General features: G+C 42.9%; 4 protein-coding genes across 6 annotated transcripts in view; 1 reads left to right on the top strand and 3 right to left on the bottom strand.

Moving 5' to 3' along the window:
- Nucleotides 1-2,023: 2,023 nt before the first annotated feature.
- Nucleotides 2,024-8,404, bottom strand: LOC311340116 (GTPase IMAP family member 9-like). 3 transcript variants are annotated; one of them, XM_084464979.1, is made up of 3 exons: nucleotides 8,197-8,404; nucleotides 5,871-5,975; nucleotides 2,024-3,979 (listed from the first exon to the last, which is right to left on the bottom strand). In XM_084464979.1, exons 2-3 carry the CDS (start codon nucleotides 5,962-5,964, stop codon nucleotides 3,063-3,065), a joined length of 1,011 nt encoding a protein of 336 aa, XP_084321105.1. In that variant the 5' UTR covers nucleotides 5,965-5,975; nucleotides 8,197-8,404; the 3' UTR covers nucleotides 2,024-3,062. The 3 variants fall into 3 exon arrangements, with proteins under 3 accessions (XP_084321105.1, XP_084321104.1, XP_084321106.1); XM_084464978.1 differs by having other exon boundaries at nucleotides 8,193-8,404; XM_084464980.1 differs by lacking the exon at nucleotides 8,197-8,404 and adding an exon at nucleotides 6,942-6,954.
- Nucleotides 8,405-10,224: 1,820 nt separating this feature from the next.
- LOC311340118 (GTPase IMAP family member 9-like) lies at nucleotides 10,225-13,002 on the bottom strand. The gene is made up of 3 exons (XM_084464982.1): nucleotides 12,913-13,002; nucleotides 12,706-12,810; nucleotides 10,225-11,643 (listed from the first exon to the last, which is right to left on the bottom strand). The coding sequence occupies exons 2-3, from the start codon at nucleotides 12,797-12,799 to the stop codon at nucleotides 10,784-10,786; spliced, it is 954 nt and encodes a 317-aa protein (XP_084321108.1). The 5' UTR covers nucleotides 12,800-12,810; nucleotides 12,913-13,002; the 3' UTR covers nucleotides 10,225-10,783.
- A 2,826-nt stretch (nucleotides 13,003-15,828) lies between these two features.
- On the bottom strand, nucleotides 15,829-17,061 carry rasd2b (RASD family member 2b; the record flags this gene model as incomplete). Its single annotated transcript, XM_084465249.1, has 2 exons — nucleotides 15,829-16,367; nucleotides 16,479-17,061. 2 exons carry the CDS (start codon nucleotides 17,059-17,061, stop codon nucleotides 15,829-15,831), a joined length of 1,122 nt encoding a protein of 373 aa, XP_084321375.1.
- A 988-nt stretch (nucleotides 17,062-18,049) lies between these two features.
- The window catches only part of mycbpap (mycbp associated protein), a gene marked incomplete at both ends in the record, with an annotated part of 13,218 nt that continues 5,785 nt past the window's right edge, over nucleotides 18,050-25,482 (top strand). Inside the window, 12 exons of the mRNA XM_084465990.1 lie at nucleotides 18,050-18,122; nucleotides 18,259-18,308; nucleotides 19,052-19,211; nucleotides 19,676-19,782; nucleotides 20,294-20,492; nucleotides 21,237-21,352; nucleotides 21,620-21,770; nucleotides 22,409-22,527; nucleotides 23,725-23,840; nucleotides 23,956-24,118; nucleotides 24,401-24,602; nucleotides 25,136-25,323. Coding sequence (XP_084322116.1) covers nucleotides 18,050-18,122; nucleotides 18,259-18,308; nucleotides 19,052-19,211; nucleotides 19,676-19,782; nucleotides 20,294-20,492; nucleotides 21,237-21,352; nucleotides 21,620-21,770; nucleotides 22,409-22,527; nucleotides 23,725-23,840; nucleotides 23,956-24,118; nucleotides 24,401-24,602; nucleotides 25,136-25,323 — 1,644 coding nt within the window. The remainder of the gene's footprint in view (nucleotides 18,123-18,258; nucleotides 18,309-19,051; nucleotides 19,212-19,675; nucleotides 19,783-20,293; nucleotides 20,493-21,236; nucleotides 21,353-21,619; nucleotides 21,771-22,408; nucleotides 22,528-23,724; nucleotides 23,841-23,955; nucleotides 24,119-24,400; nucleotides 24,603-25,135; nucleotides 25,324-25,482) is intronic.

The following is a 25,482-nucleotide window of genomic DNA, read 5'->3' on the forward strand; positions in this document are numbered from 1 at the left end:
TAGGAACTTACTTACTTACCTATAGGCGGCTGCCACACTCCACCTAGGTGACTTGTATTGGGCTCCTCCAGACAAAGGACGCAGGATGGTGGGGTTGAAAGACCGATTTAATGTTACATGACCTGGTGTTCTACATTTCCGCTACTGAAATACCATCCTGATAATAATCAATAAATTAAATGATCTGATAAAATCCCATGGCTACCCTTTAATCTCAGCATACCTTTGAAAGATTGACAATATTGATCAGAAAATATTATATTCATTACATTCCAGACATTGCAGTCCATGTTTTTTTTATGAAGAAAGGTGCTGTGGACTTTTCTGTTAATGACATATGTGTAAAAACAATGAATAATAGTAATATAACAACAGATATTAGAAATGTTATTCCATGTGTTTGTCATCTAGTTGCGTGCCCTCGCCCCACCTTCATCCCCATATGTCAACGTTAGCGGCTCAACTCCCCTCACTGTGAACAAGTGGCTGATTAAAGCGTTGAGAGTCACGCTTCACCTCAGCTGCACCTCGCCACACATACTGACATTTCCCTCCTCAGAAGGGAAATTATCTCTATCTCTTATCTCTCGCCTCACAATGACAATCAATGCATTTATTCTCAGGTCTCTCTAGGATTTGATGCAGGGTTAGATCACTAATGCTTGCAGGATGTACAATAAGTAGCGGTATATTATTGGGATACATGTAGGCATCAGTGAGCCCAGTTGGAGTGTGGTGGCAGGTGTTTCTACATGGGGATAAAGAGATGACCTTTAGAAATAACCATTAAGACACAGAGACACAAATAATTCTGCTGGTTTTCCATTGGATTTGTTGAACCCTTCTATTCTTTAAACAGTGGTCATTTAACAAGACTTCATAACAGTAAAATATGTGCCTGAAGAATTCAATGTTTTGCTTGTGAACTTGTGATTACCAGTTGGAAGGTAGTATGATGATGTCAAAATCGCTCTTTTTAGAGCCTAGTGCACTCCACTTTACACAGCACATCTATGGTGTAGCCATAGTAAAGGGAAGATGAACAAGATAAAGGTGGCATATAATGACGCTCTTAGAATCCTGTTAAAGTAGGTCCTACCCAAGGTGGGAAAGTGTGAGCAAGAAGTATGTGAACTGCCATGTTCCCACTTTCCACTTTCATTGCTTAGACATTTTATGTTTACTTTATTTACTTTATTTTTTATTCATGTGCAGGCTTACAGAGTCTAGGAATGGAATTACAAGGTCTTTGACGGACCCTAACCTAGGTGATACAAGATAATCCTCCAGCCTCTGGAAATATTGGAACCAACATCTGTATGTATTTTAACCATTGAGCACACGTGTGTGCTATGTGTTATTTATTTTATGTTTGTCTGTATACTGTGTGTTACATTTGGACCTCGAGTCTGTCAATAAAGATTATAGATTATTATATATATGTATATATATATGACGAGATGTTACAAAGAGCATTGTGACTTCTTGGTTGCATGCATGTATTTGAATATGTCCAAATGTATATATGTAGGCTACATGAAGTTGCTAATATATTTGGCAAATTTGTGAATTATTGCTGTATAAGAACTAATGATATTTGTGAGTATTTGTATTTATTTTACTATTTTTGTGCTTGTGTGTGAGGGGTACATCTATGACGGGTGAACTTGGTAGAATTATAACAACTTCGGGCATACAGTTTGTTGAGCGTTCACACAAAACCCAAGGCCAGTGCACATGCTGAATAATGGTGGAGGCTTCATGTTGAATAGAAGAAAATTGCAACGGCACATATGAGAGTGAACCCTTCCTCACGTGAACAAAGAGTGAGGTGAAGGCACTTTTCGTTGTGTTGTCTGGAGGAAGATGGAAAAAAATCAAAAGATTGAGATGGAGAAAGAAAAAAGAGACAAGATGGACTCCCGTGCACGGGAGTCCATCCCGAAATACAATAAACTTTACTTCTTCATTGAAATAACCGTGTCAGCTTTTCAACACAAAATAAACGTCATTGGTTTGTTTTCTTCTTCATTTTTGTTATTTTATCTCTATGAATTGAATAGACATCTCCATGGAAACGTACCAGACTCCAAAATGATGGTAGTCTTTGTCAGCAATAACATCCCTGTTTATAAATGAGACATATTTAAGAGATAATAAAAGAATAAAGGGTTGTATTATTTACGATACACAGCTACCTATTTTAAAACCATACTTGTTCTCCCACTGCGAGGACTTATCAACATTAATGACATAGATTAAAGTATACTGAGGTAGGGTTTGGCGATGGTAAACCTCAACTAAACTAAACACACTTACAAATGTAGTTATGAACAATGCAGTATACAGTTGTAGATACTACTTGTAGATCAATCTATCCATCCATTTCAGTATCAAGATTGTGCATTGGAATAAAGATTCTCACTTCATTTCACATTTTCTATATTTTTTGCCAAACCATCAGACTGAATATAAATAACATCAACTCTTCATAGCTCTGAATCTATGTCCAGACAACATGACATTTTGAGATGGAGCAATTGTTGGCAGCCTTAGTGTTGGCCACCACACACACAATGTGAGATATGTGTAATAATAAATAATCACCTTTCTGGATAATATTAATAAGTAATTGAAATACCTTTTTTGCAAACTCACGTGTATACGCACATATCAATCTTGGACCTTGGAATAATGAGGTTTTACTATTAAAAGACCTGTTAATGATATGTGTCACTTATGGAATCTGGCACAAAATGAAAGAATTGAGAAAGAATAAGGAACTCAGTAAAACATATTTTGCCAACACCATAAGTAATCTGAATCCTATAATTACAATCAATGTAAAATGGATTAAAGCTAGGTTGAAGCATTGTCATATTTGTGGATTTCTCTTGAAATCCCAACATTAATCAATAAATCAAACACTCAAAGGGTCAAACACACCTCTAATAAACCCATCCAATTATGTAATTCAACCTGAATAAATTATTGTATAGCTAACCCTTTTGCAAGGCACTGTATGCATTAATGTCTGGTCCTAGAATCACCCTTCATGTATCCTATCCAAAATAGTCTTGAACAGAACAATTATAACCAGCAGTAGATACTATTGCTGTAGCCAAACCTACTAAGGTAATTGAGGGCATCAATACACCTGCACTTATTGTTAAAAGAGCCGCAGCAATGGCTGCTCTGCACTTTAATCGTCGAGACTCCTCTTCATCTTCTTTTTCCTTTCTCCTTTCCTTTTGTTCTTTCTCCTTCCTCCTTTCCTCTTGTTCTCTCTCCCTCCTCCTTTCCTCTTGTTTTTTATTCATTTTTTCTGCTTTTTTCCTCATTTCTTCCACTTCAATTTTCCTCTGAGCTTCCTTGTACATACTATTTGTGTAATGCTGTCCTCCATTGAACTTCACCATTGCTTCAACCTTGTGTATAAGCTTTTGAACCTGTTCGGGGTCACTCCTCGGGCCGTTGATCAGTGAAAAATATCTACCCGCACAATTGTGGACGACTCTCTTTAAATCTGTACTTTCGCTCACAAACTGATCCACCTCTTTCCCTCCCAGCATGTCTCCATGGGTGAACAGAATGATGATGTACATGTCAGAATCAGAGCCAAAGTTGGACTTGATCCACTCTACAGCCCTGCGCTCTTCTTCTGTGAATCTGGCCTTCAAACTGATCACCAGCAGAATCGCATGGGGCCCTGGAACAGACTTCTCGACACATGCCATTATTTTTTGTCCTATGACCTTTGCCGTTTGGTTTGTGTCGAAGAGGCCGGGGCTGTCGACCACGACGATGGTGCGTCCGTCTCTGGTCACCTGCTCTCTCTGGCAGTGCTCAGTCACAGATCCAGGGGAGATGTCTTCTTTAAAGGCGTCCTTACGTCCCAAAATGGTGTTTGCACTTGCGCTCTTTCCTGAGCCGGTTTTTCCAACAAGGATCAGTCTCAGCTCCTCCGGACCCTTATAATCTGTGGAATATTTAGCGGTTAAGGCGGAAAGAGGGAATGATGTGCATGCATGTCAGCATATATACTCTCCTTCACAACACAGAATCATAGAGTCATCCATCTACGTCACTTGTACACCGTTGACAGACGATGTGCTTAAATATCTCAGACATATCAGTCCATCTGTGTTTTATTTTGTGTGTCTCTACCTCCCCGTCCTTTTGTTTCAGGTCAAGTTGTCTGCCTTTTGTTCTAAATCACAGTCCCTCGTCATCATCATATTATTATTATGTTTGTATTAGTAATAAAGCATAGATTATGTTTTGATTCTGTGAATTGAGCTCAATTAGATAGATAGATAGATAGATAGATAGATAGATAGATAGATAGATAGATAGATAGATAGATAGATAGATAGATAGATAGATAGATATAGGGCTTCAACAATATACTATATACAATGAAATACTTGCAGTACACTATTGCAGTAACAGTACACTGTTTCCATATGGTGGTCCTGTGGTTCAATCTTAGATAAGAAGTGTGACTCTCGCAACAAAATGTATCAGATTCATTGGACAACAGCTGGTATAAGCTAATGGTTCTGACTTGGACACAGCAATCAACTTCTTGGTCGACATCCATATGCCGTATCCACTCAGGGTTTCAGCAAGAGGGTCTTCTTGTTGCTGGCCATGGCAGAGGTCTTTGCTCTACTGAGCTCATTTTCTAGTTTCCAATGGTCTCCACACAGCAACAGACACAATTAGCTGAACACAATTTGGTATGGTATTTGTAGCTATCATGCAAGACTGAAAATGGTTTTCCACATCCTTATCCAGTCAGTCAGTGACACAGTCATGGTACATTTCCACTCAATGCTCAGTTCTCAGCTCTACCACCAGTGTGTTTTCCTTGTGCCACAGCTTATTATCCTGCAAATTAAATAAACAAGCTCTGTCTCATCTCTGCACACCTCAGCTGTTCAAGTCCTTATCTGGCACCCCGCACTGACATTTCCTGTATTTTATACATGGACAACACCCATGATCAATATGCAGAGACATGAGCTGTGTTCGAAATCGTTTCCTATCACGGATATAGTGCACTATATAGGGTGCTTGCCATTTTGTAGTGCTGTTCGAATTCTCAGCGGTTAATTTCGTTCACTATATAGTGGACTATAAAATACCCAAAATTTGAGTGACCATACGATGTTCCCTACATGTTACTCCCGTGTACCACAATGCAATGCGGGCGCATTTACTGACGCAAATGACGTTCAGAAATGTTCAGCGTAGTGTCCGAATTCTCGTTTGTTCGTTCCCTATACAGTTCACTATATCATAACCACTATATAGGGAATAGTGAGTGAGGGAATAAGGAACGATTTCGAACACAGCTAGGGAGACAGCATCTTGGCACAGTCACCCACAAAATCAATATGGAATAAATTCTCAACTGAAATTCCAAAATATTCACATAGGCCTAGATGTGTCACTTTTTTGGTTATTAACTTAGAAAATACACATTTGTAATGCTTTGGAATTACTATATAACGGGGAAAGATGTATTGAAAGTAGTTACTGTTTGCAATATTACATTACATATAATTACTTTGTATTCATTATTTGCTTCATTATTTGCTTCATTCTTGGTAAATGATTTCACATAATGCAAGGTTTTGTTTCATTTCAATACATTTTTTTTCCAATCTGCTGTTTAGAAAAAAAACTGAAATTCTTTGTAACTAACATATCCTAGTTATAATGTGTTTATGACCATTTTTCATAAACATTCCCAATAATCATTGGTGTGCCTTTCCTTCTTGTTGGGGTTGTGGTGTGCCTTTGTTTGACTTACATAACATCACATTTATGAGGTCTATTTATGTTTGTATGATAAGTTTTACCTGGACTTTGGCACTGAACAGAGGACCGGTCCGCACAATATGCTACAAACAGCACAAAGATCCAACGTAGCGTAAAACTCATAACTTGTGTCATCTTTGCAGATCCTGAAACCAAACACAAAGAGGAGAACAGCATCGTCATTTGTAATATGATCCATCCAAAACACATTTCAGGTAATTGATTGTTTGAAGGCAGCTTATATTACCCAAATAGGAGATTTTTTTATTTTCAGCTGAAGTACTCCTACAACTCTTGACGGAAGCCCTTAATATGGGCTAGTTAATGTCTGGTGTGTTTGTCCCTGCTTTGAGATTTGATTTAGTTTAATTTCATGCATAGCCTTCCCATGTCCTAGCCTACTGGGTGCTAAACTCACACTGGGCTGGTTTGCCATACATGGTTCTCAGCCATAAAGTCCTGAAGATGACGTAGTATTATAATGAACAATAAAGTACATAGGGAGGAGGTTGTGGCAGATGAATGGTTCAAACACAGGTCACAGACCAGATAGATAGATAGATTGATACTTTATTCATCCCATAGGGACATTTTTTGGCATCCAGTAGCATATACATACATACATACACACACATATCTCACACACGTAGAAGGAACATAGAACACTCACAGGTACATAAAATAAAATGAAGGGGTAGGGAGTACAGAGCATGTGGAGTGTTAAGGGAATTAAAACAAAAGTGAAAAGTAAACAGTGCACGGACAGTATTGTCTGTTGTTAAATATGAGTGAATATATATAGTATATATTGCAGATGGATCCTTCAGGGCTTGGAGAAGATCATCACCTGGGCTCAGATGTCTTTCAAGCCTGCAAAATCTAGGTCCCTGGTTCTCAAGAGAGGGAAAGTGATTGACAAGTTCCGCTTCTCTGTGACCCCTGCTTGTGTACGAGTTCCCAATAACAACAGTACAGGGCTTCGAGAGGAGGATCAGCCGTTACCTCCGTCGATGGCTGGGCCTGCCACAAAGCCTGAGTAGCATCGCTCTGTACAGGCACAACAACAAACTGAAGCTCCCCATTAGCAGCCTGAATGAGGAGTTTATGGTTACCCGTGCGAGAGAGGTGCTGCAGTACAGGGAATCCAGTGATCCAAGATGGCTGTAGATCAAGAGGGGCGATCCGTGGGTACATGCTACTTAGACACAAGTTGGGACTTGATCAATCCCAGCTGGGTTGCCTGGGTGAGGGTGTATGATGTTGCGAGACCCGAAACACCCAATGACCCCAGGTTCCATCACTGATGATGTGTCTAAGTGCATCAATAGATGTATATTAAACTATATATACAATATAAATACGGTGAGAGTATGAACATGATATGAACATGAATTGCTTGACTTATATTACAGAATTGTATACTTTTATGAACAGTGATGACATATTTTAAGGACATTGGAATAAATTAATAAATTGGTATGGTAGGTTAAAAGCCATGCAGGGTTTATGACCATAGTCAAGATACGGGGCCTAATATAGCCTGTCAACTGTAGCTAAAGCGGAAGTTCAATTCTCTTCCCCTTCTGTGAGGAGTTGAACAGTTGGATGGCCATTTTGCATTGCATTGCCAGAAGTCTGTTTCTGAAAATGCTCTTTTGTTTGTTTAATGTGTTGTGAAGTGGGTGGCATTCATTATCCAGAATGGCCAGCAACCTGTACAATGTCCTTTTCTCTGTTATTGAGGTGATGCACTTCAACTCCATGCCATTAACAGAGCCCGCTTTCCTCCCTAGCCTGTCCCGTCGCCCAGAATCCCTCTTCTTGGTGCTGCCTCTCCAGCACACAACAGCATAGGAGAGCACACTGGCAACAACAGACTGATAAAACATCCAGAGGAGTTTACTGCAGACATTGAAGGACCACAGCCTCCTTAGGAAGTAGAGCCGGCTCTGTCCTTTCCTGTAGAGTGCATCTGTGTTTGCTGACCAGTCCAGTTTATTGTCCAAGTGTATTACCAGGTATTTGTATGTGGCGACCACCTCCACATAGAACGTGGAGAATGTAGTTTGGATGCGGGTAATTCCATAATCGAAGGCGACGGAGTGAAGACGCAGAAGTTAATAGTCCACAGTGTCCGTAGAAGGACTGGAATGTACAGTATGATGCGCATACTCAAACCTCCATGGACCACAGGGTTAACCAGCAAAACACAAAGCCAAGTTTGAACCTCGATAGGCCAGCTGCTTACAACGTACAGTACAGTAGCCTACGCTAGTGATGGCGGGTCAAAGCCAACCAACCCTAGCGAGATGCAACCGAGCGAGATGCAACCGAGCGTAAACAGTGAGGAAGGGGAGACTTACACACCGATACGCCGGAGAGAACTGTGACGGTCTCGGCAGAGAGGGCTCGAGTGAGGCTGGTGAAATGCTGGGTGCCCAAGAAGTCGATCCACAGGGAAGGCAGGTTAACGCAGGTAAAAGCCACGACAATATTAAAAAGATAAAATAAAAGATCTAAAGATAAAATCGAGTCTAACAAACTTCTCTGGAAGCGTCTGACAACACGGAAGCGGCTGCCAGCGTGCGCCTGCGTGGGATAAAGAGATGGAAGAGATGACCTTTGGATATAAACATTAAGAGGACACAGAGACACAAATAATTCTGCTGGTTTTCCATTGGATTTGTTTAACCCTTATATTCTTTGAACAGTGGTCATTCAACAAGACTTCATAACAGTAATATATGTGCCTGAAGAATTCATGTGTGTGTTGTTTTGCTTGTGAAAAAACCCAAGGCCAGTGCACATGCAGAATAACGGTGGAAGCTTCATGTTGAATAGAAGAAAATTGCAACGGCACATATGAGCGTGAACCCTTCCTCACGTGAACACAGAGTGAGGTGAGGGCACTTTCTGTTGTGTTGTCTGGAGGAAGATGAAAATAAATGAAAAGATTGAGATGGAGAAAGAAAAGAGACAAGATGGACTCCTGTACACCAGTGGAGAAAAGGAGATATAATCCTGAAATACAAGAAACTTTTATTCTTCATTGAAAAAAAAAACGTTATTGGTTTGTTTTCTTCTTCATTTTATCTCTATTAATTGAATAGACGTCTCCATGTTTGCTCAATTATCAACATTAATGACATAGATTAAAGTATACTGAGGTAGGGTTTGGTAAACCTCAACTAAACTAAACACACTTACAAATGTAAGTGTGAGAACTATGAGTAAGAGTAAGTTATGAACTCTGCAGTATACAGTTGTAGATACTACTTGTAGATCAATCTATCCATTTCACATTTTCTATATTTTTTGCCAAACCATCAGACTGAATATAAATAACATCAACTCTTCATAGCTCTGAATCTATGTCCAGACAACATGACATATCTCACACACACACACACACACACACACACACACACACACACACACACACACACACACACACACACACACACACACACACACACACACACACACACACACACACACACACACACACACACACACACACACACACACACACACACACACACACACACACACACACACACACACACACACACACACACACACACACACACACACACACACACACTTTCTGGATAATATTAATAAGTTATTTACATACCTTTTTTCCAACTCACATATCAATCTTGGACCTTGGAATGATGAGGTTTTACTATTGAAAGACCCGTTAATGATATGTGTCACTCAGTCACAAATCTGGAATAAGGTACAAAATGAAAGAATTGAGAAAGAAGGAACTCAGAAAAACCTCTTTATTCAGAAACGTATTTTGCCATCACTGTAACTAAACCTAATCCTATAATAACATTCATTGTAAAATGGATTAAAGCTAGGGTAAACAATTCATTTTTGAAGCATTGTCATGTTTGTGGATTTCTCTTGAAATCCCAACATTAATCAATAAATCAAACACTGTCAAAAAAAGATGGAAAAGTATCCGCAGTTGTCCCAGACCTGTAATAAGAAGTTTAGCACACTTTTGATCATACTCAGCATATTACCCTTGAAGATGCGTTTTAATTACTTAAGATCCAATATCCAATATAAGATCAATATATAATAATATATTATAATCATTACAGAAATTTACTTCTTTTGTTTTGTAAAACCCATGTCATTCATTAAAAGTATTATAGTTGCCAATTAAAATATCATGTAGAAAAATGTTAAGGTATTAATTGTTATCCAGTGAAAATTTTTGCATGACGGTTGAATCCTTTTGCAAGGCACTGTATGTATATGTGGCGGGGCTCAGTGTAGAACTCGATATTAAAGGGGGGGGGGGAATGACTAAGGAGGGACCGACAACGCCACCTGGGGAATTGCACCCCAGGAAATAAGGAACAAAGAAAATTAAACTATTGTATTACAGAAATTATATGGACACAGGTTCAAAAGACTAAGGAGGCAGAGACAATAAGTATATTAAATGTTTCTTTTAATATAATAATAATAATAATAAACCTAAATAAAGAAAACTGGAGCAAAACAAACAAAACAAAACAGAAGTTATGCAAACCAACAACCCAATTGTCAAACAATGTAAAATAAAAGGGAAATAACCCAAAAGCAAACCTAACCAAAACAAACAAAACAAAATAGCAAAACAGAACAACCAAAACAGTACAGAACAAGCAAAACAGAACAGAACAACAAAAACAGAACAGAACAGCAGCAGGGGATCCTATAAAACAATAGACAAATTAATAAAAGGGAAAATGGAAACTCAAAAGAATTAAAAAGCGGGGACCCTACTCACCACCCTGGGAGGCAACCAGCAGAGACTGAGCTCAGCCATCTTGGGCTTTTTATACTGCACCTGGGTGCAGGGGGAGGAGCTAAGGTATGCTGCATTCACAACCCCTACTGAGGTCCACTACACATAAATGTCTGGTCCTAGAATCACCTTTCATGTAGCCTATCCAAAAAAATCGTGAACAACGCATTCATAATTAATAGATGCTATTCCTGTAGCCAAAGCTACTAAGCCAGTTGAGGACATAAATACACCTCCACCCAATGCTGCAACAACCGCCAAAAGGGCTGCTTTGCACTTTAATCTTCGAGACTCCTCTTCTTGTTCTTTCTTTCTCCCCCTTTCCTCTCGTTCTATCTTCTCTTTTTCTTCTTTTTTCCTCATTTCTTCCTCTTCAATTTTCCTCTGAGCTTCCTTGTACATGCTATTGGTGTAATGCTGTCCTCCATTGAGCTTCACCATTTCCTCAACCTTGTGTAAAAGCTTTTGAACCTGCTCGGGGTCACTCCTCGGGTCGTTGATCAGTGAAAAAGATCTCCCCCCACAATCGTTGAGGACTCTCAGTAAATCTGTACTTTCGCTCACAAACTGACCCACCTCTTTCCCTCCCAGCATGTCTCCATGGGTGAACAGAATGATGATGTACATGGAAGAATCTGAGCCAAAGTTGGACTTGATCCACTCTACAGCCCTGCGCTCTTCTTCTGTGAATCTGGCCTTCAAACTGATCACCAGCAGAATCGCATGGGGCCCTGGAACAGACTTCTCGACACATGCCATTATTTTTTGTCCTATGACTTTTGCCGTTTGGTTTGTGTCGAAGAGGCCGGGGCTGTCGACCACGACGATGGTGCGTCCGTCTCTGGTCACCTGATCTCTCTGGCAGTGCTCAGTCACAGATCCAGGGGAGATGTCTTCTTTAAAGGCGTCCTTACGTCCCAAAATGGTGTTTGCACTTGCGCTCTTTCCTGAGCCGGTTTTTCCAACAAGGATCAGTCTCAGCTCCTCCGGACCCTTATAATCTGTGGAATATTTAGCGGTTAAGGTGGAAAGAGGGAATGATGTGCATGCATGTCAGCATATATACTCTCCTAAACATGTTTCCAATGGTCTCCACACACGACAACTGCAATACTGAAACTAGTTTCACACATCCTTATCCAGTCAGTTAGTCATGGTACATTTCCACTCAATGCTCAGTTCTCAGCTCTACCACCAGTGTGTTTTCCTTGTGCCACAGCTTATTATCCTGCAAATTAAATAAACAAGCTCAGTCTGATCCCTGCACACCTCACCTGTTCTTTGCCTAATTGTGCCAGTAGCTAACCTGTGCTGTTCTATGGTGTTCTGGAGATATGGATTTGTTGTTTAGTGATTTGTTGGATTCTGACCTTTGCCAGAATACCGACTTAAATACTGGTTGCTGTTTTGATCTACAATTAAGTTCTTAAAATGCTGCACTGACATTTCCTTCTTGTTCACATATTTTGTAAATGGCCAACACCCACACCCGCAGAGACAGAGATGATAGCATCTTGGCCTTTCACCCACACAACCAGTATGGAAGAAAATCCAAAATGTTCACATAGGCCTAAATGTGTTAGTTTTCTGGTTATTAACTTACAAAATACACATCTATACGGCCTTTTGCTTCAGTGATTGAGAATAAAAGGGAAAGTACAAATTGACAGAGTCTACCCCAGTGACTCCCAACAAGTGGGCATTTGGTGTGACATGAGTTGGAATTACAATATTGCTGGCGTAGTTTACAGCAATTTAAGTTAGTGAAAAATGTATTGAAAGTAGTTACTATTTGCAATATAACATTGCATATAATTACTTTGTATTCATTATTTGCTTCATTCTTGATAAATGATTTCACATAGTGCAAGATCTTCTTTCATTTCAATACATTTCAACTTTTTGGTCAATTTGCTATGTAGGAAAGAATGTGAAATTCTTCATAACTAACATATCCTAGTTATAAGGGGGTTGTGGTGTGCCTTTGTTTGACTTACATAACATTACATTTAAATAGTATGAGGCCTATTTATGTTTGTATTTTGAAGTGTGATAAGTTTTACCTGGACGTTGGCACTGAACAGAGGACCGGTCCGCACAATATGCTACAAACAGCACAAAGATCCAACGTAGCATAAAACTCATAACTTGTGTCATCTTTGCAGATCCTGAAACCAAACACAAAGAGGAGCAGCATCGTCATTTGCAATATGATCCATCCAAAACACAGTTCAGGTAATTTATTGTTTTAAGATGGCAGCTTATGTTACCCAAATTGGAGGAACAATTTTTAGTACTCCTAGAACTCTTAACAGGAGAGCTTAATGTGGGCTAGTTAAGGTCTGGTGTGTTTGTCCCTGCTTTGCCTTTTGGTTTAGTTTCGTTTCATGCAAAGCCTTCCCATTTCCTAGCTTACTGGGTCTAGCCTACTGGGTCCTAAATTCACACTGGGCTGGGTTGCCATTTTGGCTCTCAACCAGAAAGACAGGAAGCCCTGAAGGCAGGTGACAAAGTATAATGAACAACAAAGTACATAGGGAGAAAGTTGTGGCAGATTAATTGTTCAAACACAGGACACAGACCAAGGAGACCGGGTCACGTGTCCTGCATCATTTTTCGACTTGATTGATTGATTCCAGTCTTCAGCGGTTGGGTTAGGTTTAGGCAACACAACTACTTGGTGCTAACCTTATGACTACTCGATGCCCCGGCCAACTGCTATACCAGCTTGACACACACCACCACATGGACACAGCTGGAATAGTAGCATAATAAACACTGTTAAAGCAAACATAGCATTAGTCCTTTTCTAGTGTGCAGACCTACTCAGATCAACAGAGAAGTCCTCATGCTATGATTTTATAACTTATTTCGAATCAACCATTTCATTATAACGTTTCCTTACATAACCCTCGTTGTACTAGGGGTGTCATGAGAAGCCCTGTGAGACTTGTGAGACTAGTTAAAAAGGGCAATGCAAATTCACTTGACTTAAAGGAAAGTAGCATGTTGAAGTTGGACGAAAAGCTTTGTTTATGCTCATGACATGAAAATTGTAAAAGTATTTTAAGACCTCTGAGATCAGCTTTTCCTCAACCTACAATCAACCTATGAATCAGCTTCATTCATTCATCAGCTATTCCAGTTGCTGTCTAATGAATCTGATCACTTCTGGTGCTAAACTGAAACTCACACAAACATACAAACATTCTATAGTATGGACCCTTCGGTCAGTTAATGACAAATGCGTGATCAAACGATTTATAATAATTAAATGATAAATGTTATTCCATGTGTTTGTCATCTAGTTGCGTGCCCTCGCCCCACCTTCATCCCCATATGTCAACGTTAGCGGCTCAACTCCCCTCACTGTGAACAAGTGGCTGATTAAAGTGTTGAGAGTCACGCTTCACCTCAGGTGCACCTCGCCACACATACTGATCGTGTGGACGGGTGTGGACACATTTCACCTCCCCTCCTCAGACCATTATCTCCATCTCTTGTCTCTTGCCTCACAATGACAATCAATGCATTTATTCTCAGGTCTCTCTAGGATTTGATGCAGGGTTAGATCACTAATGCTTGCAGGATGTACAATAAGTAGCGGTATATTGTTGGGATACATGTAGGCATCAGTGAGCCCAGGTGGTGTGGCGGCAGGTGTTTCTACATGGGGATAAAGAGATGGAAGAGATGACCTTTGGATATAAACATTAAGACACAGAGACACAGATAATTCTGCTGATTTTGCATTGGATTTGTTTAACCCTTCTATTCTCTAAACAGTGCTCATTTAACAAGACTCCATAACAGTAAGATATGTGCCTGAAGAATTCAATGTTTTGCTTGTGGACGTGATTACCAGTTGTATGACAGATCTTACAAGGAGCATTTTGTTGGTTGCATGTGTTTGAATATGTCCAAATGTGTGCATGCAGTTGCTTACATTTGACAAATTTGTGAATTATTTCTGTATAACAAAAATGAATTACTTAAGTAATAACTCATTGCACTTCTATCAGCACATTTTGAAACATACCACGATAGATAGTAGTGATATCTTGTGAGTGACTTTATTTTACTATTTTTGTGCTTGTGTGTGAGGGGTACATCTATGAATGGTGAACTTGGTAGAATTAAAAAAAAACGTGCCATACAGTTTGTTGAGGAGTGCTCACACAAAACCCAAGGCACATGCTGAATAATGGTGGAGGTTTCATGTTGAATAGAAGGAAATTGCCACGCCACATATGAACGTGAGCCCTTCCTCACGTGAACACAGAGCGAGGTGAGGGCACTTTCTGTTGTGTTGTCTGGAGGAAGATGGAAAGAAATCAAAAGATTGAGATGGAAAAAGAGAGCTATAACACATCCTTTGTGCTCATCTTACCAGGACAAGAAGGACTCCTGTACACCAGTGGAGAAAAGGGGATGTAATCACGAAATACAAGCACCTTTTTCTTCTTCATTGAAATAATGATTTTCCACACAATAAGAAAACCATGATTGGTATGTTTTCTTCTTCATTTTTGTTATTTTATGTCGTTAAATGAATTGAATAGACGTCTCCACGGAAACGTACCAGACTCCAAAGTGATGATCTTTGGCTGTCTGCAATAACATCCATGTTTATAACTTACATCTTTGACAGATACTCCAAGAATAAATGGATTTATTCTTTACAATGCACATACCTATTTTAAAACGTTGTCCCACTGCGAGGAAGAATCATCATTAACTATACGGCAAGTTGAGTTATATTTGAAAGTATACTGAGACAGTGTTTGGGGATAGTAAGACTTGCCTGATAGATTTTTGTGTATTGTTGGATCATCCTTTTTTATATGTTTTGCTATACCATCAGACTTATTAAAAACAACATCAACAATTGTAATTCCAGTTTCTATAGCATTTATTCATATCTCTGAAGGCATATCACTTGACAACATGAAATAAATAGAGGGAGCTATTGTTGGCCAACACACACAAAAACAAAGAGAGATACGAATAATAATAAATAATCACCTTACTGGATAATATTAATAAATCATTATGCAAACTCTCAGCCAACACCCACGTATAGTCCACAGCACATTTAAAAGGGACGTTGGAATAATGACGTTTTACTATTAAGACCACAAGGAATAGGCTGTTGAAGCACCGCAACGGTTATAGTTATGTGTTGCTTATTGAATCTTGCACTTCTCAAAATTATTACAAGGCTTTTGTGGCTGATGAGGTCCCATGATCTGACGAAGATCTGTGCTGAAACTCGGCCGTCGCGCCAGTGGATGCAGTGCGCCGCACGCGTCATCGCAGCGGGGCGCCTGGCTCCTTCTGCCGTGCACGCGGTCCGTGCACATTGCCTGGTACGAACGCAGAGAGACTTTGCGGTGCTGCGATGGGCCGGTTTCAGCAGGCAAGCCCCCTTGCTTCGCCAAGGCCTCGAATACTTTGTCTAGGTTTGTACTTTCCTTGGCAGAGGTTTCAAAGTACGCACAGTCCTCGCCAAGCGTTTGCATCAAGTCTGTTTGCGGTATAGCTCTCTCCGACAGCGGTAGATCCATCTTGTTGGCGCACACTACGAATGGAACAGTTGCGCACTGACCCGGCACAGATATTTGGTTTAGTTTGGCCTTTGCTTGCAGAATCTCTGTCCGCAAGGCGCACACCTCCTCGAAGGAGCTCCGGTCGTCCAGACTGAATACTAGCAAGAAAACGTCACCTGCGGAAATAATAACATTAACATTAACTCTTTATTTTACATATGTGTCGTTCTCGTGCGAAACACGAAATACAATCTATTTGCAACCGCAATTACGCAGAGATTACGCACCAGTTAGAATGGAGAGGCGCCGTTTGGCTGGAAAGCTTCTTTCTCCAGACGCATCCAGGATGTCTATTTGATAGGTCTCTCCACGGATACGGAAAAGCTTTCTATGAAAGTCCTCAGAAGTCGGCTTGTATTCTTCGACAAATCCATCCCGGAGGTACCTTCTGAGAATCGAGGTCTTTCCGACCCGTGGAGCGCCGAGCACCACGATGCGCTTACAGTTCTGGTGTTTCCTGGACGCGTCTTGGCGGGGCTCCTGTCCAAGCTGACTCAGGCGGGTTTGACCATTAACCACTAAAGCTGCCAATTGATCCAGCGGGGAATTCTTGCAGGAATTCCCGCTGGATGGTGAGCACACCTGCTTCACGATTGCCTCAGATCGCGTCTTACTTTGTTTCCATTGCAGCGTCGCCAGTTTCAGCATACCCATCCCTGCTTTGATTCCACTCGAGCACAAATGCTGCGACGCGTTCCTGTACGCAAGAACGACTTTTGAGGAGCCTGCTCGATCGACGGTCGAGCGGCTGGATTGGGGCAAGACGGCCATGTTGGTCTGTAAACCAGGGGACATGCTGTTTAGCTCCATGTTTTTGTATTAAGTGATGAATTCATCAAATCCTACGGCGTCGACAGCTCGCTCAGACCAGCGGGTCGATCCGAGGGAGACCTGCTCCAGCCTCTCCTCCCAGTGGTGGATGCGGTCTCTGCGATGTCTTTATACGCTGCCGTAGCTCCGTGCCCTTTCACGTCATTCCTTTGGCTCACTGATTGGCAGGAGAGGTGGGGTCGTGTTCTCGACAACAACACACACGGTTTTGTTTTTGCTGTCTGCGTGGAGGAAGAAATACCCCATTCGATCGATCAATCTAACTCCATCTACAAACAAGTTAATCACGCGCATCGTCCGAATCTGTTTCTGGTGGGCTGCACTGCATCTTATTGCACGTGGCTTTTCCCTCCACGTTTAGACTATTACAAATAAACAAAAGTAAACAAAGGTGACAAATGCCAGGCCTATGGACTGTAGCGCCTACTTTCATAATTGGTGGGTCTGTTTCATTTGTAATAAGGTTTGTGTAATTGTGTAATTGACACAAACAATGCCTTTGTAGCCTACGGATTTTGTTTGAGTTCTGAGATAAGTCAGAATTCGGACTATAAAAGTAAGAATTCTGAATTTAATCTCAGAAATCAAAAAATAATAATCACATATGGCCCTAATCCTGTTCCTATTTTAGTGATTTGCTTCACATGAATAAATCGTGCTGTAGGACAAAGTTAGGAACTATATATTCGCGCTGCCAGGGCACGTCTGCGGAACGTGCCCTAAGCGTCCGTTGCTATGGTTACGACATAGCGAGCGAGAGGGGGGACGTGGTAAGCGAGCTCTTATTATATTGTTGTACTCTGGCCGTAATTATTATTCAAAGTTATATTAAGATGTCCCATAAACATGAATAGTGACGTTAACAGGTTAAATAAGAGGGTTTGAGGATTGGACTGAGTTGCGTGTGAGGACGCGGACGCCGCGCTACGTGGAAGAGTAGACGACGCAGAGCGGTCACGTATAGGCTATGGCTCATGTTGTTGCTACCGAGTCTGGTGAAATACCTCACCAAAGGGACTTAAGACCCCGAAGCGCACCGGGTAAGTGGGCATATGGATTACCCCCACTTTTAAGTGTGGTGTATCTCTTTCTCTCCTCTTTTCTGTATATTTCCCATTAAAAAAAAAAAAATGCACAACACTTCTGAAGTTGACGGCAGCATCTCTCTTCCATCAGGGTGTGTTAATCGTTCAAAATTACTGCAAGTCAAAAGCATACAACCTAATGTGAGTACAACCTATTCGTCAAGTTAATGAGCAGCTTCCGCGTCCCTCCCCGCTTCTCTCCAATGTTCTCTCCTCCCTGCTTTCTTTCTCTCTCCTCTCCTCTCCTCTCCTCTTTCATTGTCTCTCCTCTCCTTCTTCCTTGTCTTTTATCTACTGTCGTGTTTACTTTCCCCTCTCCCCTTTCCTCTCTTCTCTCAACTCCTCTCCCACCTCATCTCTCCCCTCCTCTCTCCTATCTCTACCCTCCTCTCTTCTCTCTTACATCCTCCGCCCTCCTCCCACCTCCTTGTCTTCCTCCCCTCTCCTTCTTTCTCTCCTCTCCTTTCCTTGTCCCCCTCCCCTCCTCTCTTAAGAGGCTATATGATGTCAGAGTAGGGAGGAGCATTCCAAGGACTCATCTCTTCAGGGGGAGGATATCAATGCCTTCACCATTCCCCCCAGAGGATCAGAAGAAAGTACAAGCATTTTCTACACATAGCCTTAAAAGCAAGCCACACAACATATATATATATATATATATATATATATATATATATATATATATATATATATCTATATATATATATATATATATATATATATATATATATAGATATAGATATCCTGATATACTGACTTCAAATGACGTCACAGCTACTGCAGCCTCTAAGATCAGAAAGCCAAGGAAACCAAGCAAAGTTCTTCTTTCAGGGGAAACACACTGAATAGTTCAAGCAATAATACACAGCGCATGTGTGCTTCAGCTTCATTCACCGAAGCCTCCCACGGACCCTCGGAGGCAAGCAGAAATGATTGGAGCCCTGGAGCGGAGGATGAGAGCCGGCCAGCCAGGCTGTAAACCAGTTGAAGAGGCTGAGGGCCAGCTCTGCCAAGCGGAGGGCACGTTGTCGCTGCGCCAAACAGGTGTAACGGGATGTCTTGGTCTAGTCTTACATGAGGCAAATACAGTAATTATGCTCATTTGCAAGGATGCCTCTGGACCACATGACTATGTATATAATAGTATATTATATTCCATCCAGACCTTTATGTACATACTAGGATGACCTCAACAAATACATTGTCTTTTTTCATATGCTGCCCAAATAAACGAACATACTACAATTCAGGATTTTATTTAACGTTAAAGTATTCAATTAAAATAAGCACATTTGTTAGTGGAATCTAATGGAGGAAGCAACCATCGGTTGTTTGGTCCCAAGCAACAGAAGGAGGCTGTGGAAGATGGAACAGACATTTTCAACAGGAAGTGACACGTGTACGTTTCAAAGAGGGCCCAGAGGCCATGATGCTCATCAACAGCACCAGGGACTAGACCTCTGGAACTCATACCACTGCTTTTGTGTTCCTTGTCTCTGATATCTCAGGGCCTAGAGGGCCCCGCTTCGACCATCAAGGCGTGATTCGGCCCCACAGCATTCTGGGTAACCTGCAGGACTTCTCCAGTTATCTGGAGACCAGGGGAGAGACAGAGGTAAACAGGGAATGAGTAAATATGTGCTGGGATGGGTTTTCCTCATAAGAGAGGCACTAAAAAGGTGGAATTGTATGATTGGTACGTGTTCCATTTATTATAAGGTTATAATAAATATTAATAACTCAACGTGTATTTGACTCAGAGCCACACATGGAATCTGTATCCATGTGTGGGTTTGTGTGTGTGTGCGTGTGACGGTGTGTGTGTGCTTGTGCTTGTGCGTGCGTGTGCGTGCGTGTGTGTGTGTTGAATCCTTTCTGTACTAAATGTCATTTGGTGGATTCAAATAAATAATTCAAATGTGTGTGTGTGTGTGTGTGTGTGCGCATGCATGTCTATGTAATATACCAACTGACTGTCAATTGATTAGTGAAGGACCAATTCAGAGGACTACTCAGAAGTCTCGAGACTCCACTATGAGCGGTCAAGACTGTGACCCTGGGACCACGGCGGTACCTGGTACTCACCCTCTTCAACCTCTTCCCTGTCCTCCTTCCACGGCCCTCAGTCAGTCGGGAGGCTGCCAGAGAGCACCAGAGAGGCTCTGAGTCGACCCCCCTCCTCAGCGGCCGGCGGCCACGCAGACAGAGGGGCTGAGGGCAGAGACTCTGGGCTCTCTGCCGGCCAGGCACACACCCAGAGCCACGCCCTGCAGCACTGGAGCACACACATGAGGCGGCGGCGGCGGCAGCAGGAATCCCTAGCCAGTGAGTTCATGTCAGAGCCAGCCTCAGGGGAACCGGCTGCAACAGGACAGTGTCCATTCCCACCCTCCGCTTCGATAGAGTTAAATGCGTATGCAAGTCAATTCAGCGGAAAATATCACCTACAAAATATCACTCTGCTAAAGACTCACAGGACGTTGCTGAGATGGAGCCGGCAAACATGAGGTTCACTGCTGATGTTTCAACCCAGCTACCACCTCATCGTCACAAACATCAATTCACTCAATCAAGCAACACTTAAACACAATGGCGCTCAAAGAAACATGAACAGGGGGAGTGATATTAACCCAAATAACAAAGAAATCAATCCAAGGGTCATAACGGTTTAATATTGAGAAGTGCTTAACATTGGTGATACCAATACAGGGCCTTTGAGGAGCAGGCATCGGGGGGTAAGGATGTGTATACAGGTTGGGCTGGGTGCATTGGTGATAGGACCCAGCAGAGCATCCCTTACAGTTATGGGTCGGGCACCGTATTCTCCACCCCATGCCGTACCGCCCCCCAGTGAGTGACTATGTGAATATAACACCCATACAGTCAAGATGGAACTGCACCATGGCAGAGAATGAGTTATATACATGTTTAATTGTATTTTATTTGTATTATATAAAATATATAGTATTATTACAAAGTATTTAGTATTTAGCATTTATGTTATAAATAATATGTAATATTACCAATCTTTTTTTGTTTTAATGTTTATGTCTCTCCTCTTCATCCAAGAGTTGCTCCATAGGCCGAAGGACTGGTTGCTGATGAACCGAGCCAACAGCTTCCGGAAGGTTCAGGAGCAGAGAGAGCTTCTGAGCCTCGTCCTGCCAGCCATACAGCCAGGACATGTAGGTGAACAATCTCCTCAGCCATGGTACCCTCATAATGTCTTCCATTACCCACTGGACCAAAAGCATCTTGCCACAATGCCACATAGTAGTATTTCTGGTCATGTATCAAGCACTCACTGGTTCCAAGTAATTATATGGCTTAAGATTATAGCTCTAATCAAATGAAATGTGTGTCTGTGTGTGCGTGTGTTCGTGTGTTTGCCTTGTTTGTGTGTTTGTGTGTGTGTGTGTGCGTGCACGTGTGTGTGTGTGATACGGACCCAGGGCTACCGTGTGGGCAGTGAGTTCTGGTCCCAGCCCCAGTGCTTGGGGGACGGGGTGGGCGGGATCGTGGCCACCCTGACTCGTAGCCAGCGGGGCCAGCGGGAGCCCGTGGTCCACGTAGGACACCCACGCACCGTCCAGCATGAGTCAGGTACACTCAGGAGGAGCCTGCAGGGACATCATTACTACCTACCACACATGAACATGCACTGATGCTCTTTAGTCATGCAAATGAGAGGAGACCTAAGTCATATTCTATGTTGAACTGTGTGCACCCATCCGTGCCATGGCTAAAACGTGCGAGAGTGCGATTGCCGTGCGCTACCAGTGCTTTAATGTTGATGGTATGTGATGGTACTAGCCCACGGGGACACCGCCCCAGCCAGCCCTGTCTATCATGTGGGCTTATAATAAAACGCCTCTGTCTTGTCATCAGAACAGCGCTTATTTCTTTCAATTTTGCATTTGGTGTGCTGAAATATTCATTCTGTATTTATTTTCCCTTTCCCTTTTAATTTGCCCTTTCTTTGCGAGAGCACATTTCAGTTGTGATCTGTCAGAGCTTTTCAATGGTGTCTGTAAAAGCTTTTCACAATACCCCCATGACAGCGTCGCAGCTGTGCTTATGAGCATATCATATATCCGTTGTTTGTATGATAGCGTCTCTATAGAGTCTGTAAAAGCATCTCACTTGCTTGTGTGTGAGGTTTTCAGTATTTATGTTTGACAGATTCTCATCAGTTCTATAGTGTGTTTCTATAACATGGGGAGACGGCTTTGTTTCTTCAGGGAATATCACGTCAGAGACGTGTGGTCCAGCCCCTAAAGCGTGGGATCATAGTGAATACCTCCAGCGACAACAGCAGCAGATCCAGCCGCTTCTAAAGGAGCTGGACCTTGAAACGCCTGTAAGTCGGTAGCTGCTGTACTCACTCTCAGCCACTTTGGATTGACGCATCTCCTGAACCACTGAATGACTCGATTATGACCAGGATCAGAGCACAGTTACATCCACCGTCTGCTGCACACAGTTTAGCCTTAAGCTTAGAACTAGGACACACAGTCAAACATAGATTGGAGCTTTCTGTTAAGTGATCTATTTAAGGTTTATATTAAATACAAATCATGCATAGCTCAATTTAGATAATTCATTCCTTCAATTACGAGTGGTCAGTAGTTAAACTGTCAAATCTTTGTATAAAACACAAACCTTTCCATGAATTGTTATTTTTCAAGTTTTAGTCTGAGTGCAATCGATATGCCTGTTCAGCTTCTGAGTTATAATTCAATCTTGGATCCAGCAGTCCTTTAGCAGAACTTCTGGGAAGAGACGGCACAGAGCCTTAGCCAGAAACCAGAAACTGCAATGTGCAGAATTACGCCTTATTTTCTTTTCCTTGTGTCCTGTACACAAGTTAAAAAGGGGATTTTAATAGGTTTTTCTACAGTGGCCTCACTACACAGTATTTATTTGAAAACTTTACAGACACTCTTTAATAGTTAACAACTGTTGGCCGAGTTTGTGTTACAGATCCCGCCTCCAGCAACATCTTTCAAAACAAATATTAAGCTAAACCATATTTGTTCACCCGTTCACCCTTTAGACATTGAACCAATGTTCAATCTGGCCTTGGAATGGAGCATCTTTTATCCATCTTCACATCAGCGGGTGGCTGGCCTGTCCAGCTGGCCAGAACACTCTGTCTCTGCCACTGGCACCCTTTGTTCATGTTACTAACAAAGGACATGCACGGGAAGACACACACCCACACACACACCCACCCACACACACACCCACACACACACATGCACACACAGACTCAGACACAGACTCAGACACACACACACACACTCACACACACACACACACACACACACACACATGCACACACACACGCACACGCACACAGACTCAGACACACACACACACACACACACACACACACACACACACACACACACACACACACTCACACACGCACAACTCGACATATTCTAACTTCCTCACATTCAAGGTCAGGTACAGCATGACCAAACCAGAGCTCTGTATGCTTTTGCATTTGACAAAATCTTTAAATTCATTTCAACATGTCCCCTGATTTAAGGACATGGAGCACTTGGAGGTGATAGGCTCCGGCAGGCCCGTCACACGTGTTTCAGTGCATCAGAAGCCCTCGCACCACCAAGAGGAGGCGCGGGAGAAGGCGACGACAGAACAGCGGTAAGAAAGTGTAGAGTGCCCCGCGTTGCCTTCTGAACTGACTCTCCACCCCGCTGGCTGCCTCACTCCCTGCCGGCCGGACCTGTGTGACCTGCGCCTCCCCCCTGTGACCCAGAGATCCAGGGGTGCAGGATGATGGTGATGATGGTGACGATGGCGATGATGGTGATGATGGTGGTGATGATGAAGATGATGATGACACCGCCGTGATGTCGGTCCCTGCCTTGATGTTCTGTGGCCAGAGCGCCCACTGGACCGGCAGCTCCTCCTCCCATCAGGTACAGCACCTTCCCCATACAGAGCTGCCTTTTTCCAACTGCTGTGATGCCCTCCTCCTCCTCCTCCTCCTCCTCCTCCTCCTCCTCCTCCTCCTCCTCCTCCTCCCCCCCGTTAAGTGGAAAACACCAGATGCCAGACACGGCATCAGCATTAGATCAGGGCTTCATGGTGTACTGTGTGATGTGGCAGGGCCTGTTTGACCCTCTTTAGACCTCACCCCTCTGCTTCGTCTCTGTGTCTGTGTCTGTGTGTGTCTCTGGTCTGTGTCCACGTCCTCTCAGGGCCAGCTGGGGATCAGCTCCAGGCTGGGCTTTGAGGTTGTGATCGGGGCAACGGCCTGCTCTCGCCTGCTGCTGCGTAACCAGGGCAACACCGCCATCTACTACACCTGGCAACGGCTCGAGATGCCTCGCCGCTTCACCGGCCTGCCCCGGGCACCGCAGCAGACCGCCACCCCGCACTTCTACTTCAACTCCTCCATGGGTACACAGTACACACACACACACACCATCACCCAAAACACACACACAGACACACACACACACACACGCAGTGCATGAATGACATGATGACAGAGCAAAGCGCACAATCTCTTATCGAAAATCACAGCTACACACGCAACCTGACTTACACCACACATAAGCCCTTACAGCAAAACGCCCACCACACACACACACACACACTCAAAAACACATACACACACACACACACACACACACACACACACACACACACTCACGCACACACTAAAACACTCACAAAACACAGAGAACACAAAGACACGCGGCACATACAGAAACCATACAAAAGAAACAAAACAACAAAAACAAACACTGCACATGCTCGCATGGCACATACACCAAGAGGCCCCATAATCAACACACGTGTTTTTCAATGGCGTGTGTGTAGCGGTCGCGCCAACGTCATCCCTCCGTTCACCTTCCTTTGTCTGCACCACCCCCTACCATCCTGTCCCATCTCCCCCGCCCCCCCCCCCCCCCCCCCCCCCCCCCCAGGTGTGATTCTGCCGTGCGAGACGCAGCAGGTGGACTTTATATTCAAATCGGACACGCCTGGAATCAAGTGTGAGCTGTGGCAGCTCAACAGCCGCCCTGTGCTGCTGGGAGGAGCCGCCATGCAGGTCACACTGAGGGGCGTGGCCCTGGACCGGGACACCAACGCAGACCACAGGCTGGTCCTAGAGGTAGCCCTACTGGCACCAGACCACAGGCTGGTCCTAGAGGTAGACCTACTGACACCAGACCACAGGCTGGTCCTAGAGGTAGACCTACTGGCACCAGACCACAGGCTGGTCCTAGAGGTAGCCTACTGACACCAGACCACAGGCAGAGATAACCTATAT

Source organism: Micromesistius poutassou (genome assembly GCF_964030765.1).
Source record: "Micromesistius poutassou genome assembly, chromosome: 3".
NCBI classification, from domain to species: Eukaryota; Metazoa; Chordata; class Actinopteri; order Gadiformes; family Gadidae; genus Micromesistius; species Micromesistius poutassou.

Coding starts and splice junctions, on each gene's coding strand:
- LOC311340116 (XM_084464979.1), bottom strand. CDS start 5,964: ATGACACAAGTTATGAGTTTTACGCTACGTTGGATCTTTGTGCTGTTT. Junction 3,980..5,870: donor TGTTCAGTGCCAAAGTCCAG/GTAAAACTTATC, acceptor AATATTCCACAG/ATTATAAGGGTCCGGAGGAG.
- LOC311340118 (XM_084464982.1), bottom strand. CDS start 12,799: ATGACACAAGTTATGAGTTTTATGCTACGTTGGATCTTTGTGCTGTTT. Junction 11,644..12,705: donor TGTTCAGTGCCAACGTCCAG/GTAAAACTTATC, acceptor AATATTCCACAG/ATTATAAGGGTCCGGAGGAG.